General features: G+C 50.3%; 1 protein-coding gene across 3 annotated transcripts in view; it reads left to right on the forward strand.

Moving 5' to 3' along the window:
- Nucleotides 1–12,132, forward strand: part of LOC139254781 (E3 ubiquitin-protein ligase RNF212B-like) — a 220,224-nt gene extending 208,092 nt beyond the window's left edge. For all 3 annotated transcript variants that reach the window (XM_070873802.1, XM_070873803.1, XM_070873804.1), the window contains 2 exons: nucleotides 5,996–6,039; nucleotides 10,283–12,132. In XM_070873802.1, coding sequence (XP_070729903.1) covers nucleotides 5,996–6,039; nucleotides 10,283–10,310 — 72 coding nt within the window. In that variant the 3' untranslated portion in view covers nucleotides 10,311–12,132. The remainder of the gene's footprint in view (nucleotides 1–5,995; nucleotides 6,040–10,282) is intronic.
- Nucleotides 12,133–17,764: the final 5,632 nt, after the last annotated feature.

Raw genomic sequence — 17,764 nt, forward strand, 5'->3', positions numbered from 1 at the left:
CACCGCCATCAGTAGGGTAATGAGCCTGACACAGAAATCGACACCCAACACGCAACGAGCCAGAGAGGAGGTTAGCAAAGACATTCCTACACACAGAGGGGGGCTCGAATCTGGAACAAACTGGCTGAAGCAGAGTCCAAACATCCTTTGCACAGCAAATTAGGAACTTGTTGGAAAAGAGGAATCTTAAATGGTACAGGGGATTGAGCAGGGTGGGATTAGACTGGGTGGGGAGTGAAGGGGAGAGTGGGATTAGACTGGGTGGGGAGTGAGTGAGGGGGAGAGTGGGATTAGACTGGGTGGGGAGTGAGTGAGGGAGAGTGGGATTAGACTGGGTGGGGAGTGAAGGGGAGAGTGGGATTAGACTGGTTGGGGAGTGAGGGGGAGAGTGGGATTAGACTGGATGGGGAGTGAGGGGGAGAGTGGGATTAGACTGGGTGGGGAGTGAAGGGGAGAGTGGGATTAGACTGGGTGGGGAGTGAGTGAGGGGGAGAGTGGCATTAGACTGGGTGGGGAGTGAGTGAGGGGAGAGTGGGATTAGACTGAGTGGGGAGTGAGTGAGGGAGAGTGGGATTAGACTGGGTGGGGAGTGAGGGGGAGAGTGGGATTAGACTGGGTGGGGAGTGAGTGAGGGGGAGAGTGGGATTAGACTGGGTGGGGAGTGAGTGAGGGGGAGATTGGGAATAGACTGTGTGGGAAATGAGTGAGGGGGAGAGTGGGATTAGACTGGGAGGGGAGTGAGTGAGTGGGAGATTGGGAATACACTGTGTGGGGAGTGAGTGAGGGGGAGAGTGGGATTAGATTGGTTGGGAAGTGAGTGAGGGGGAGAGTGGGATTAGACTGGGTGGGGAGTGAGTGAGGGGGAGAGTGGCATTAGACTGGTTGGGGAGTGAGGGGGAGAGTGGGATTAGACTGGATGGGGAGTGAGTGAGGGGGAGAGTGGGATTAGACTGGGTGGGGAGTGAGTGAGTGGGAGATTGGGAATAGACTGTGTGGGAAATGAGTGAGGGGGAGAGTGGGATTAGACTGGGAGGGGAGTGAGTGAGTGGGAGATTGGGAATAGACTGTGTGGGGAGTGAGTGAGGGGGAGAGTGGGATTAGATTGGTTGGGAAGTGAGTGAGGGGGAGAGTGGGATTAGACTGGGTGGGGAGTGAGGGGGAGAGTGGGATTAGACTGGATGGGGAGTGAGTGAGGGGGAGAGTGGGATTAGACTGGGAGGAGAGTGAGGGGGAGAGTGGGATTAGACTGGGTGGGGAGTGAGAGAGTGGGATTAGACTGGGTGGGGAGTGAGGTAGAGAGTGGGATTAGACTGGGTGGGGAGTGAGTGAGGGGGAGAGTGGGATTAGACTGGGTGGGGAGTGAGGTAGAGAGTGGGATTAGACTGGGTGGGGAGTGAGGGAGGGGGAGAGTGGGATTAGACTGGGTGGGGAGTGAGTGAGGGGGAGAGTGGGATTAGACTGGGTGGGGAGTGAGTGAGGGGGAGAGTGGGATTAGACTGGGTGGGGAGTGAGTGAGGGGGAGAGTGGGATTAGACTGGGTGGGGAGTGAGTGAGGGGGTGAGTGGGATTAGACTGGGTGGGGAGTTAGGGAGGGGGAGAGTGGGATTAGACTGGGTGGGGAGTGAGTGAGGGGGAGAGTGGGATTAGACTGGGTGGGGAGTGAGTGAGAGAGTGGGATTAGACTGGGTGGGGAGTGAGTGAGGGGGAGAGTGGGATTAGACTGGGTGGGGAGTGAGTGAGAGAGTGGGATTAGACTGGGGGAGGGAGTGAGTGAGGGGGAGAGTGGGATTAGACTGGGTGGGGAGTGAGTGAGGGGGAGAGTGGGATTAGACTGGGTGGGGAGTGAGTGAGTGAGAGAGTGGGATTAGACTGGATGGGGAGTGAGGGGGAGAGTGGAATTAGACTGGGTGGGGAGTGAGTGAGGGGGAGAGTGGGATTAGACTGGGTGGGGAGTGAGTGAGGGGGAGAGTGGGATTAGACTGGGTGGGGAGTGAGTGAGGGGGAGAGTGGGATTAGACTGGGTGGGGAGTGAGTGAGGGGGAGAGTGGGATTAGACTGGGTGGGGAGTGAGTGGGAGAGTGGGATTAGACTGGGTGGGGAGTGAGTGAGGGGGAGAGTGGGATTAGACTAGGTGGGGAGTGAGGGGGAGAGTGGGATTAGACTGGGTGGGGAGTGAGTGAGGGGGAGAGTGGGATTCGACTGGGTGGGGAGTGAGTGAGTGGGAGAGTGGGATTAGACTGGGTGGGGAGTGAGTGAGGGGGAGAGTGGGATTAGACTGGGTGGGGAGTGAGTGAGGGGGAGAGTGGGATTAGACTGGGTGGGGAGTGAGGGAGGGGGAGAGTGGGATTAGACTAGGTGGGGAGTGAGGGGGAGAGTGGGATTAGACTGGGTGGGGAGTGAGTGAGGGGGAGAGTGGGATTAGACTGGGTGGGAAGTGAGTGAGGGAGAGAGTGGGATTAGACTGGGTGGGGAATGAATGAGGCGGAGAGTGGGATTAGACTGGGTGGGGAGTGAGTGAGGGCGAGAGTGGGATTAGACTGGGTGGGGAGTGAGTGAGGGGGAGAGTGGGATTAGACTGGGTGGGAAGTGAGTGAGGGAGAGAGTGGGATTAGACTGGGTGGGGAATGAATGAGGCGGAGAGTGGGATTAGACTGGGTGGGGAGTGAGTGAGGGCGAGAGTGGGATTAGACTGGGTGGGGAGTGAGTGAGGGGGAGAGTGGGATTAGACTGGATGGGGAGTGAGTGAGGGGGAGAGTGGGATTAGACTGGGTGGGGAGTGAGTGAGGGGGAGAGTGGGATTAGACTGGGTGGGGAGTGTGAGCGAGAGTGGGATTAGACTGGGTGGGGAGTGAGGGGGAGAGTGAGGTTGGATTGGTTGGGGGCGTGGGGAGAGTGGGATTAAACAGTGGCAGTTGGGTGGTTTATTCCCCCATGTTCAGCCGATCCCCAGAGTGTTGGCAAATGGAATGTTGCCTTTATTGCAAAGGGGATGGAGTATAAAAGCAGAGAAGTCCTGCTACAACTGTACAGGGTATTGGTGAGGCCACACCTGGAGTACTGTATACAGTTTTGGTTTCCTTATTTAAAGAAGGATATACTTGCATTGGAGGCAGTTCCGAGAAGGTTCACTAGGTTGATTCCGGAGATGAAGGGGTTGATTTATGAGCAGGTTGGGCCTATACTCATTGGAGTTTAGAAGAATGAGAGGTGATCTTATTGAAATTTACAAGATTCTGAGGGGGCTGGACAGGGTAGATGCAGAGAGGATGTTTCCCCTCGTGAAGGAATCTAGAACTAGGGGCATTATTTCAGAATAAGGGGTGGCCCTGTTTCAGAATAAGGGGTGGCCCATTTAAAACTGAGATGAGGAGGAATTTCTTCTCTCAGAGGGTTGTAAATCTGTGGAATTCTCTGCCCCAGAGAGCTGTGGAGGCTGGGTCATTGAATATATTTAAGGTGGAGATAGACAGATTTGTGAAGTACAGGGGAGTAAAGGGTTATGGGGAGCAGGCAGGGAAGTGGAGTTGAGGCCAAGATCAGATCAGCCATGATCTTATTGAATAGTGGAGCAGGCTTCTGTTTCCTATGTTCTTGTGCAGTGTTGTGAGTTTCTGTGCCAGTTGTAATGTTTTTACACAAAACTGGCCTCAGTGCCCCCTCCAGCTTTTAGTGGGTTGTCAAGGCTGACATAGAAACATAGAAAATAGGTGCAGGAGTAGGCCATTCAGCCCTTCGAGCCTGCACCGCCATTCAATGAGTTCATGGCTGAACATGCAACTTCAGTACCCCATTTCTGCTTTCTCACCATACCCCTTGATCCCCCTTATAGTAAGGACTACATCTAACTCCTTTTTGAATATATTTAGTGAATTGGCCTCAACAACTTCCTTTGGTAGAGAATTCCACAGGTTCACCACTCTCTGGGTAAAGAAGTTTCTCCTCATCTCGGTCCTAAATGGCTTACCCCTTATCCTTAGACTGTGACCCCTGGTTCTGGACTTCCCCAACATTGGGAACATTCTTCCTGCATCTAACCTGTCTACCCCCGTCAGAATTTTCAACGTTTCTATGAGATCCCCTCTCATTCTTCTGAACTCCAGTGAATACAAGCCCAGTTGATCCAGTCTTTCTTGATATGTCAGTCCCACCATCCCGGGAATCAGTCTGGTGAACCTTCGCTGCACTCCCTCAATAGCAAGAATGTCCTTCCTCAAGTTAGGAGACCAAAACTGTACACAATACTCCAGGTGTGGCCTCACCAAGGCCCTGTACAACTGTAGCAACACCTCCCTGCCCCTGTACTCAAATCCCCTCACTATGAAGGCCAACATGCCATTTGCTTTCTTAACCGCCTGCTGTACCTGCATGCCAACCTTCAATGACTGATGTACCATGACACCCAGGTCTCGTTGCACCTCCCCTTTTCCTAATCTGTCACCATTCAGATAATAGTCTGTCTCTCTGTTTTTATCACCAAAGTGGATAACCTCACATTTATCCACATTATACGTCATCTGCCATGCATTTTCCCACTCACCTAACCTATCCAAGTCACTCTGCAGCCTCATAGCATCCTCCTCGCAGCTCACACTGCCACCCAACTTAGTGTCATCCGCAAATTTGGAGATATTACATTTAATCCCCTCGTCTAAATCATTAATGTACAATGTAAACAGCTGGGGCCCCAGCACAGAACCTTGCGGTACCCCACTAGTCACTGCCTGCCATTCTGAAAAGTACCCATTTACTCCTACTCTTTGCTTCCTGTCTGACAACCAGTTCTCAATCCACGTCAGCACACTAACCCCAATCCCATGTGCTTTAACTTTGCACATTACTCTCTTGTGTGGGACCTTGTCGAAAGCCTTCTGAAAGTCCAAATATACCACATCAACTGGTTCTCCCTTGTCCACTCTACTGGAAACATCCTCAAAAAATTCCAGAAGATTTGTTCCAGTGTAGTAACAAGCTGCATTTATATTGCGCCCTGCGCCACTCTAGGATGTCCCAAAGCACTTTACAGCCAATGTATTTTTGAAATGTACTCATTGTTGTAATGTGGTAAATGTGAGACTGCCAGTTTACACGCAGCAAGCTCCCACAAACAGCAATGAGATACATGATGAGATCATCTGTGTTAAGGATGTTGGTTTAGGCAGCAAACATTGGCCCTAGGACTACGACCCACTGAGCCACGGGTGACACCACTGCTGTAATATAGGAAACGTGGCCGCCAATTTGCACACAGCAAGATCCCAGAAATGTGGTAATGACTAGCTCATCTGTTTTAATGGTATTGCTTAAGACACAAATATTGACCCCAGAACATGGGAGAGCTCTACACTAGTTAGCTCTACACTAGTTAACTCTACACTAGTTAAAACACTAGTTAGACCACAGCTGGAGTACTGCATGCAGTTCTGGTCGTCACATTACAGGAAAGATGTGATTGCACGAGAGAGGGTACAGAGATTTACGAGGATGTTGCCTGGACTGGAGAATTTTAGCGATGGGGAAAGATTGGATAGGCTGGGTTTGTTTTCTTTGGAACAGAGGAGGCTGAGGAGAGACCTTATTGAGGTGTATAAAATTCTGAGGGGCCGAGATAGAGTAGATAGGACGTATATATTTCCCTTAGCAGACGGGTCAACAACCAGGGGGCATAGATTTATAGGGGTTAGAGGGGATTTAATGGGAAATGTCTTCACCCAGAGGGCGGTGGGGGTCTGGGGCGGAACTCACGGCCTGAAAGGGTGGTAGAGGCAAAAACCCTCACCACATTTAAAAAGTACCTGGATGTGCACCTGAAGTGCTGTAACCTACAGGGCTACGGACCCAGAGCGGGAAAGTGGGATTAGGCTGGATAGCTCTTGGTCGACCGGCGCGGACACGATGGGCCGAGATGGCCTCCCTCCGTGCTGAAATTTCTGTGATTCTAAACTCCCGTATTTTGATACTCGTGTACTAACCAGACGACCCTTTCTTCTCTCTGCAGTTGAATGCCACGCCTCGAACGGGCATCTTCCGACTGCCTACCGTGTAAGTGCTTCTTCAACGTGTTGGTTTTTAATCACAGAGCCAGTTGAACTCCTTACTGGTGGTAGAGTGTCCCACTTCACTCCTCACCTGTCTCCTATATAGTCCTGTGAAAATCAGCAGTTGTGATAATGCCCCACCCTTGTGTAGCACTGAGCCCCACACACAACAGGTTTCACCCCCCCACCCCCCGGGATCTGTGCAGAGTTAACCGATCCCAGCCGGTAAGGGGGGCTACAATTGGGTACTCAGCATTCCCTGGATTAGACAGAAGGTAAAAGTCAATAACTTGTATTTATATAGCACCTTTAACTTAGTGAAACATCCCAGGGTGCTAAAAATTTGACCCCGAGCCGCATAAGAAGAAATTAGGGCAGATGACCAAAAGCTTGGTCAAAGAGGTCAGTTTTAAGGAGCGTCTTGAAGGAAGAAAGAGAGGCGGAGAGGTTTAGGGAGGGAATTCCAGAGCTTGGGGCCCAGGCAGCTGAAGGCACGGCCACCAATGGTTGAGCGATTATAATCAGGGATGCTCAGGAGGGCAGAATTAGAGGAGCGCAGACATCTCGGGGGGTTGTGGGGCTGGAGGAGATTACAGAGATAGGGAGGGGCGAGGGATTTGAAAACAAGGATGAGAATTTTGAAATCAAGGCGTTGCTTAACCGGGAGCAATGTAGGTCAGCGAGCACAGGGGGTGATGGGTAAGCGGGACTTGGTGCAAGTTAGGACACGGGGCAGCGAGCACAGGGGGTGATGGGTGAGCGGGACTCGGTGCGAGTTAGGAACGGGTCAGCGAGCACAGGGGTGATGGGTGAGCGGGACTCGGTGCGAGTTAGGACACGGGTCAGTGAGCACAGGGGGTGATGGGTGAGCGGGACTCGGTGCGAGTTAGGAACGGGTCAGCAAGCACAGGGGTGATGGGTGAGCAGGACTCGGTGCGAGTTAGGACACGGGGCAATGAGCACAGGGGTTGGTGGGTGAGTGGGACTCGGTGCGAGCTAGGACACGGGGCAGCGAGCACAGGAGGTGATGGGTGAGCGGGACTCGGTGCGAGTTAGGACACAGGACAGCGAGCATAGGGGTTGATGGGTGAGTGGGACTCGGTGCGAGTTAGGACACGGGGCAGCGAGCGCAGGGGGTGATGGGTGAGCGGGACTTGGTGCGATTTAGGACATGGGTCAGCGTGCACAGGGGGTGATGAGTGAGCGGGACTTGGTGCGATTTAGGACATGGGTCAGCGTGCACAGGGGGTGATGGGTGAGCGGGACTCGGTGCGAGTTAGGACACGGGGCAACGAGCACAGTGGGTGATGGGTGAGCGGGACTGGGTGTGAGTTAGGACACGGGGCAGTGAGCACAGGGGGTGATGGGTGAGCGGGACTCGGTGCGAGTTAGGACACAGGGCAGCGAGCACAGGGGGTGATGGGTGAGCGGGACTCAGTGCGAGTTAGGACACGGGGCAGTGAGCACAGGGGGTGATGGGTGAGCGGGACTTGGTGTGAGTTAGGACATGGGGCAGTGAGCACAGGGGGTGATGGGTGAGCGGGACTTGGTGTAGTTAGGACATGGGTCAGCGAGCACAGGGGGTGACGGGTGAATGGGACTTGGTGCCAGTTAGGACACGGGGCAGTGAGCACAGTGGGTGATGGGTGAGTGGGACTTGGTGCGAGTTAGGACACGGGGCAGTGAGCACAGGGGGTGATGGGTGAGCGGGACTCGGTGTGAGTTAGGACACGGGGCAGCGAGCACAGGGGGTGATGGGTGAGCGGGACTTGGTGTGTGTTAGGACACGGGGCAGCGAGCACAGGGGGTGATGGGTGAGCGGGACTGGGTGCGAGTTAGGACACGGGGCAGTGAGCACAGGGGGTGATGGGTGAGCGGGACTTGGTGTGTGTTAGGACACGGGGCAGCCGAGTTTTGGATCACCTCTAGTTTACATCGGGTAGAATGTGGGAGGCCAGCCTGGAGTGCGTTGGAGTAGACAAGTCTAGAGGTAACAAAGGATTGGATGAGGGTTTCAGCAGCAGATGAGCTGAGGCAGGGGTGGAGACGGGCGATGTTATGGAGGTGGAAATAGGCGGTCTTAGTTATACTGTGGATATGTGGCCAAAAGCTCATTTCAGGGTGAAATATGACACCAAGGTTGAAAACAGTCCGAGTTCCCACTCCCGAGCACTATCCTGCTGGGAGGTGTGTGTGTGTACATGTGTGATTGTGGATCAGGATGAGGGCCGGCTGTGATGTCGCTGCCCCACCGATACGGACTGGCTTGGATAGTGAGTAGAAGAATGTGTCACTTGAATGAGGAACCAGTGGATGTGGTGTATTTGGATTTCCAGAAGGCATTCGATAAGGTTCCACATAAAAGGTTACTGCACAAGATAAAAGCTCATGTGGTTGGAGGTAATATATTAGCATGGATAGAGGATTGGCTAACTAACAGAAAACAGAGAGTCGGGATAAATGGGTAATTTTCCGGTTGGCAAACAGTGACTAGTGGAGTGCCACAGGGATCGGTGCTGGTCCTCAACTATTTACAGACTATATTAATGACTTGGATGAAAGGACCGAGTGTAATGTAGCCAAGTTTGCTGGTTATACAAAGAAAGGTGGGAAAGCAAGTTCTGAAGAAGACACAAAGAATCTGCAAAGGGATACAGACAGGCTAAGTAAGTGGGCCTAAATTTGGCTGATGGAGTATAATGTGGGAAAATGTGAGGTTATTCACTTTGTCAGGAAAAATGAAAAAGCACATTATTATTTAAATGGAGAAAGATTGCAAAGTGCTGCAGTACAGAGGGACCTGGGGGTCCTTGTGCATGTAACACAAAAGGATAGTATGCAGGTACAGCAAGTGATCAGGAAGGTAAATGGATATTAGCCTTTATTGCAAGGGGGATGGAGTATAAAAGCAGAGAAGTCCTGGGCTTTCGAGACACCACACCTAGTGTACTGCATACAGTTTTTGTTATGCATTTCACCCCTTGGCAACCTGTATCACACCACCACCAGAGGGCCGACCTGTCGGAGTCCCAAGGGATCCCAGCATCCATTGGGAGCACTGTATATAAGCAGGCCACCCACGAGGTACCTGCACTCTGGAGTCGCAATAAAGGAGCTAAGGTCACACTTGCTCATTACACACAGCACTCAGTTTCATCCTTTATTATAAGCATAACAGTTTTGGTCTCCTTATTTAAGGAAGGATATACTTGCATTGGAGGCTGTTCAGAGAAGGTTCACTCGGTTGATTCCGAAGATGAGGGGGTTGACTTATGAAGAAAGGTTGAGTAGGTTGGGCCTCTACTCATTGGAGTTCAGAAGAATGAGAAAGGATCTTATTGAAATATATAAGACCCTGAGGGGGCTCGACAGGATAGATGCAGAGTGGATATTTCACCTCGTGGGGGAACCTAGAAATAGGGGGCTTAGTTTAAGAATAAGGGGTTGTGCATTTAGAACTGAGATGAGGAGGAATTTCTTTCCTAAGGGTCGTAAATCTTTTGAATTCTATGCCCCAGAGAGCTGTGGAGGCTTCTTCAGTGAATATATTTAAGGCGGAGATAGACAGATTTTTGCAAGATACAGCAGTGAAGGGTTATGGGGAACGGGCAGGGAAGTGGAGTTGAAGCCAAGATTAGATCAGCCATGAGCAGGCTGGAGGGGCAGAATGGCCGACTACTGCTCCTATTTCCTATGCATAGAATACATACTCCAGTAGGCGGCTGGTGCCAGTAATTGAACAGAAAGAAAGACTTGCATTTATATAGCATCTTTCACGATCACTGTATGTCTCAAAGCGCTTTACAACCAATGAAGTACTTTTGGAGTGCAGTCACTGTTGTAATGTAGGATACATGGCAGCCAATTTGCGCACAGCAAGCTCCCACACACAGCAATGTGATAATGACCAGATAATCTGTTTTTTGTTATGTTGATTGAGGGATAAATATTGGCCCCAGGACACCGGGGATAACTCCCCCTGCTCTTCTTCTAAATCGTAGCCGTGGGATCTTTTACTTCCACCTGAGAGAGCAGACGGGGCCTCGGTTTAACGTCTCATCCGAAAGACAGCACCTCCAACAGTGCAGCACTCCCTCAGCACTGCACTGGGAGTGTCAGCCTGGATTTATGTGCTCAAGTCCCTGGAGTGGGACTTGAACCCACAACCTCCTGACTCAGAGACGCAGCTGAGGGGGGAGACTCGGAGCAGCGAGAAAATAACCGGGAAATGCCATTTTCTGTTGCAGCCCAGCCTCTAGAAACGCGATGGAATAGGAGCGGGGTGGGGGAGTGGTGGCACGCCCGGAGTGAGACTCAGCCGCCACTGGGAAGGATGACCCCCCCCAACCCAAGGGAACCCGAGAGGCTTCAGCCACAAAACGAACGCCGCACAACGACAACTGGCACAGGTGCAGATGACAGCGGACAGGAGAGGCGGTCCTCTATCTCTCACAATAACATAAGTAATAAGAGTAGGCCATTCGGCCCCTCGAGCCTGCTCCGCCATTCAATAAGATCATGGCTGATCTGATCTTGGGCTCAGCTCCACTTCCCCGCCCGCTCCCCATAACCCTTCATTCCCTTATCGCTCAAAAATCTGTCTATCTCCGTCTTAAATATATTCAGTGATCCAGTCTCCACAGTTCTCTGGGGCAGAGAATTCCACAGATTTACAACCCTCTGAGAGAAGAAATTTCTCCTCATCTCAGTTTTAAATGGGCGACCACTTATTCTGAGACTATGTCCCCTAGTTTTAGTTTCCCCTATGAGTGGAAATATCCTCTCTGCAGCCACCTTGTCGAGCCCCCTCATTTTCTTATAAGTTTCAATAAGATCACCTCTCATTCTTCTGAATTCCAATGAGTATAGGCCCAACCTACTCAACCTATCCTCATAAGTCAACCCCCTCATCTCCAGATTCAACCGAGTGAACTTTCTCTGAACGGCCTCCAATGCAAGTATATCCTTCCTTAAATACAGAGACCAAAACTGTACGCAGTACTCCAGGTGTGGCCTCACCAATACCCTGTACAGTTGTAGCAGGACTTCTCTGCTTTTATACTCTATTCCCCCTTGCAATAAAGGCCAACATTCCATCAGCCTTCCTGATTATTTGCTGTACCTGCAGACTAACTTTTTGTGTTTCATGCACAAGGACCCCCAGGTCTCTCTGTACTGCAGCACTTTGCAATTTCTCTCCATTAAAATTATAATTTGCTTTTCTATTTTTTATGCCCAAGTGGATAACCTCACATTTTCCCACATTATACTCCATCTGCCAAATCTTTGCCCACTCACTTAGCCTGTCTATGTCCCTTTGCAGATTTTTGTGTCCTCCTCACAATTTGCTTTCCCACCCATCTTTGTATCATCAGCAAACTTGGCTACATTACACTCGGTCCCTTCATCTTAATATAGATTGTAAATAGTTGGGGACCCAGCACCGATCCCTGTGGCACCCCACTAGTTACTGTTTGCTAACCGGAAAATGACCCATTTATCCCGACTCTCTGTTTTCTGTTAGTTAGCCAATCCTCTATCCATGCTAAAATATTACCCGCAACCCTGTGAGCTCGTTTCTTGTGCTCTCTCTCTCTCTTTCTTTCTCTCTTTCTTTGTTCCGTTAGTACTTGGGGCACAAGTTAGAACCTAATTAAGAAGTTTGATTAGTTTGAAGTTCGGTCGTTTACATGTTCTTAGTTGGATGGGCTGAGTGGCCATCTAGGTTGCTGCTGTTCTGGCTCAGCCAGCACCCTGTTTCATCCTCCCCACCGCCCCCCCCCCCACCCCAGCGGTCAGTGGTTTTAAATCATGGTAGCGGGAGGGATGAGGAAAAACGACTGCTTCATTGCAAAATAGCTTGGGAGTGGCCACAGCAGAGCACGCTGGGAATTTGTACATTTCAAACCGAGTCTGGGGCAACAAACTGAGCACGGTTATACATGGCCGTGGAAGGGGTTATTATTAGAGGAGCGTTAGGATATTACAATCCAAGAGCGTACAGGCGTATTACCATATTACAGTACAACAGGAAAGGTACAAGGGGTGTTACCACATTACAGGGCTACGGGGAGAGAGCGGGGCAATGGGATTAGTTTGGGGATTGATACAGGGCTATGGGGAGAGAGCGGGGCAGTGGGATTAGTTTGGGATTGATACTGGGCTATGGGGAGAGAGCGGGGCAGTGGGATTAGTTTGGGGATTGATACACGGGTATGGGGAGAGAGCGGGGCAGTGGGATTAGTTTGGGGATTGATACAAGGGTATGGGGAGAGAGCGGGGCAGTGGGATTAGTTTGGGATTGATGCAGTGCTATGGGGAGAGAGCGGGGCAGTGGGATTAGTTTGGGATTGATACAGGGCTATGGAGAGAGAGTGGGGAAGTGGGATTAGTTTGGGATTGATACAGGACTATGGGGAGAGAGCGGGGCAGTGGGATTAGTTTTGGGATTGTTACAGGGCTATGGAGAGAGGGCGGGGCAGTGAGATTAGTTTGGGGTTTGAAAGAGGGCTATGGGGAGAAAGCGGGGCAGTGGGATTAGTTTGGGGTTTGATACAGGGCTATGGGGAGAGCGCGGGGCAGTGAGATTAGTTTGGGGAATGATACAGGACTATGGGGAAAGAGTGGGGCAGTGGGATTAGTTTTGGATTGATACAGGGCTACAGGGAGAGAGCAGGGCAGTGGGATTAGTTTAGGATTGATACAGGGCTATGGGGAGAGAGCGGGGCAGTGGGATTAGTTTAGGATTGATACAGGGCTATGGGGAGAGAGCGGGGCAGTGGGATTGGTTTGGGATTGATACAGAACACAGTCCGATCAAAGACCCACATACTAACCTCACTACTCGCTCTCTCCATAGCACTGCATCAATCCCAAACCAATCCTACTGCCCCGCTTGCTCCATAGCACTGCATCAATCCCAAACCAATCCCACTGCCCCGCTCTCTCCCCATAGCCCTGTATCAATCCCAAACCAATCCCACTGTAACGCTCTCTCCCCATAGCCCTGTATCAATCCCAAACCAATCCCACTGTAACGTTCTCTCCCCATAGCCCTGTATCAATCCCAAACTAATCCCACTGTAACGTTCTCTCCCCATAGCCCTGTATCAATCCCAAACCAATCCCACTGTAACGCTCTCTCCCCATAGCCCTGTATCAATCCCAAACCAATCCCACTGTAACGCTCTCTCCCCATAGCCCTGTATCAATCCCAAACCAATCCCACTGTAACGCTCTCTCCCCATAGCCCTGTATCAATCCCAAACTAATCCCACTGCCCCGCTCTCACCCAATATACCCCTAGAGATAAATCACTGTGCTTTGTTAGCATTTTTCATTGGTTTGCTGACCTGCAATACTTTTTAATGATTTGTTCACCTGTATCCCTAGATTCCTTTGTTCTTCTATACCAATGAGTTTCATATTTTTAAGGTATAGCTGATGTTTCTATATTTGCTACCAAAGTGCATTACCTCATGTTTACAGATATTAAAGTTTATTTGCCATTTAACTGCCCAATCTTCAAGTTTTTTTTAATGTCTACTTGTAATATATTGCATACTTCCTCAGTGTTAGCCAAACCCTCAGTTTGGCATTATCTGCAGATTTTGAGACTGAGTTACATATTCAAAAGTACAAATGATTTATGCAAATTATGAATAGCAGCACCGATCCTTGTGGACCACCGCTTTCTACCTCCAATCTGAATAACTACCCTTCACCACTACTTTGCTCTCTATTTTTTTTAGCCAATTTGTTATCCATTCAGCAATTGGTCCCCTGACTCTACCGTGTGGTACTTTATCAAAGGCCTTTTGAAAACGCAAGTATATGACACCTACTGCATTATTTGTGTCTACTGTTAGCGCTTCAAAATATCACATCAAGATTATTTAAGCATAACTTAGCATTTCAGAGTTGTTGCTGACTATTTTATTATACTTTCTGTCCCGAGATGCTCTTCTATCACTTTTAGTATAGATTCCAGATTTACTATGGATTCCAGTATTTTTCCTATCACTGACACAAAGCTGACTGGGCTGTGGTTCCCAGGCTTTGTTCTGTCTCCCATTTTGTATACAGAAACAACATTGGCTGTCCACCAGTCCCCTGGCACAAATAATTTCTTCTCCCAGAGGGTTGTGAATCTGTGGAATTCTCTGCCCAAGGAAGCAGTTGAGGCTAGCTCATTGAATGTATTCAAGTCACAGATAGATAGATTTTTAACCAATAAGGGAATTAAGGGTTACGGGGAGAGGGCGGGTAAGTGGAGCTGAGTCCAAGGCCAGATCAGCCATGATCTTGTTGAATGGCGGAGCAGGCTCGAGGGGCTAGATGGCCTACTCCTGTTCCTAATTCTTATGTTCTTATGTTCTTATCTTCTGTGGAACTTTTTTTAAAGCTAAACTAGTGCCTCTGCTAGTCTCCTTGAGTATGCGCATACTGTTATATATGTGGACTTGTATTTACTCTGTACAGCCACCAGAGGGCTCATTCCCTGGAGTCCCAAGGGATCCCATAATCCCTTGGGAGCACAGGTATTTAAGAAGGCTTCACAGGTTGGAGAGGCACTCTGGAGACCTGCTATAAAAGACTAAGATCATACTTTACTTTGAGCTCACAGTGTTCAGTCTGACTCTTTCTTCATACACTACAACTGGCGATGAGACACAGATAGCGAACCCAAAGATGCAGAGAACAGTGGGCATCCTGGAGAAATTCTGGAGGGAGCTGATTGGAAAACCTTTGTGGAGCGACTCGACCAATACTTCGTGGCCAACGAGCTAGATGGGGAAGAGAGCGCTGCCAATCGAAGGGTGATCCTCCTCACCATCTGTGGGGCACCAACGTATGGCCTCATAAAGAATTTGCTCACTCCAGCGAAACCCACGGAGAAATCGCACGATGATTTGTGCACGCTGGTCCGAGAGCATTTGAACCCGAAGGAAAGCGTTCTGATGGCGAGGTACCAGTTCTACACCTACAAAAGGTCTGAAGGCCAGGAAGTGGTGAGTTATGTCGCCGAGCTAAGACGCTTTGCAGGACATTGCGAATTTGAAGGACATTTGGAGCACATGCTAAGAGACTTTTTCATACTTGGCATTGGTCACGAAACCATACTTCGCAAACTTTTGACTGTAGAAACCCCAACCTTGAGTAAGGCCATAGCAATAGCCCAGGCACTCATTGCCATCAGTGACAATACGAAGCAAATCTCTCAACACACAAGTGCTACTACAAGTATTGTGAACAAAGTGATGTTGTTTTCGAATTGTAACGTACAGGGCAGATAACACATGCCTGCAGCTGCATGTCCGCAGATGCCTCAAAGTCTACCATCAAGGGTGATGAATACAAGGCCATTAACACCTTGTTGGCGCTGCGGGGGTGATCATCGTTTCCATTCATGCCGATTCAAAGAGTACGTTTGCAAGGGCTGTGGAACAATGGGACACCTCCAACGAGTGTGCAGGCGAGCTGCAAAGCCTGTTAAACCTGAAAACCACCATGTTGCAGAGGAGGACAGATCCATAGAGGATCAAGATGAACCAGAGCCTCAGATCGAGGAGGCAGAGGTACATGGGGTGCACACATTCACCACGAATTGTCCCCCGATAATGCTGAATGTTGAACTAAATGGACTCCCGGTGTCAATGGAGCTGGACACGGGCGCGAGCCAGTCCATCATGGGCAAAAAGACTTTCGAAAGGTTGTGGTGCAACAAGGCCTCAAGGCCAGTCTTAACTCCAGTTCGCACAAAACTAAGAACTTACACAAAAGAACTGACTCCTGTAATCGGCAGTGCAACCGTAAAGGTCTCCTACGATGGAGCAGTGCACAAACCACCACTCTGGGTGGTACCGGGCGATAGTCCCACGCTGCTTGGCAGGAGCTGGCTGGGAAAGATACGCTGGAACTGGGACGACGTCCGAGCGCTATCACCCGCTGATGACACTTCGTGTGCCCAGGTCTTAAACAAATTTCCTTCGCTGTTCGAACCAGGCATCAGGAAATTCCAAGGAGCAAAAATGCAGATCCACCTAATCCCGGGGGCACGACCCATCCATAACAAGGCAAGAGGAGTACCGTACATGATGAGAGAAAGGGTAGAGATCGAGCTAGACCGCTGCAAAGAGAGGGCATCATTTCCCCGATCGAGTTCAGCGAGTGGGCCAGTCCTATTGTCCCAGTCCTCAAGGGAGATGGCACCGTCAGAATCTGTGGCGATTACAAAGTAGGACCAATACCCACTACCAAAGGCCGATGACCTCTTTGCAATGCTGGCGGGAGGAAAGACGTTCACGAAGCTGGATCTGACTTCAGCCTACATGATGCAGAAACTGGAGGAATCATCGAAGGCCCTCACCTGCATCAACACGCACAAAGGTCTTTTTGTTTATAACCGATGCCCGTTTGGAATCCGATCAACACCGGCGATATTCCAGAGAAACATGGAAAGTTTACTGAAGTTGGTCCCGCACACCGTGGTCTTCCAGGACGACACCTTGGTCACAGGTCGGAACACAGTCGAGCACCTGCAGAACCTGGAGGAGGTTCTAAGTCGACTCAACCGCGTGAGGCTCAGGTTAAAATGCTTGAAGTGCGTTTTCCTGGTGCCTGAAGTTCTTGGGAAGGAGGATTGCGGCGGACGGCATCAGGCCACCAACGCGAAGACGGAGGCAATCGAGAACGCACTGAGGCCACAGAACGTGATGGAGCTGTGGTCGTTTCTGGGACTCTTGAACTACTTTGGTAACTTCTTACCGGGTCTCAGCACACTGTTAGAACCACTGCATGTCTTACTACGAAAAGGAGGCGAATGGGTTTGGGGCAAAAGCCAAGAAAATGCCTTTGTAAAAGCGAGAAAATTGTTATGCTCAAACAAATTGCTTGTGTTGTATGATCTATGTAAGCGTTTGATACTAGCATGTGATGCATCGTCATATGGCGTCGGGTGCGTATTGCAATAAGCTAATGATTTCGGGAAACTGCAACCGGTTGCTTATGCATCCAGGAGTCTGTCTAAGGCCGAGAGAGCCTACAGCATGATTGAGAAAGAAGCGTTAGCGTGTGTCTGTGGTAAAGAAAATGCATCAATACCTGTTTGGGCTAAAATTCGAATTGGAAACTGACCATAAGCCACTTATATCCCTGTTTTCTGAGAGTAAATAGATAAATACCAACGCATCGGCCCACATCCAGAGATGGGCGCTCACAACTACGCCATCTGCCACAGGCCAGGCACAGAAAACTGCGCCGATGCTCTCAGTAGGCTGCCATTGCCCACCACGGGGGTGGAAATGTCACAGCCCGCAGATCTAGCCATGGTTATGGAAGCATTTGAGAGTGAGCAATCACCCATCACTGCCCGGCAGATCAAAACCTGGACAAGCCAGGACCCCTTATTATCTCTTGTTAAAAGCTGTGTGCTTCACGGGAGCTGGTCCAGTGTCTCAGAGGAAATGCAGAAAGAGATAAAGCCGTTCCAGTGGTGCAAAGATGAAATGTCTATCCAGGCAGACTGCCTTCTGTAGGGCAATCGAGTCGTGGTCCCCAAGAAGGGCAGAGACACCTTCATCAATGACTTCCACAGTACCCACCCAGGCATCGTAATGATGAAAGCGATAGCCAGATCCCACGTGTGGTGGCCCGGTATCGATGCGGACTTAGAGTCCTGCGTTCACAGATGTAATACATGCTCGCAGTTAAGCAATGTACCCAGGGAG

Source organism: Pristiophorus japonicus, unplaced genomic scaffold (assembly GCF_044704955.1).
Source record: "Pristiophorus japonicus isolate sPriJap1 unplaced genomic scaffold, sPriJap1.hap1 HAP1_SCAFFOLD_575, whole genome shotgun sequence".
Taxonomy (NCBI): Eukaryota; Metazoa; Chordata; class Chondrichthyes; family Pristiophoridae; genus Pristiophorus; species Pristiophorus japonicus.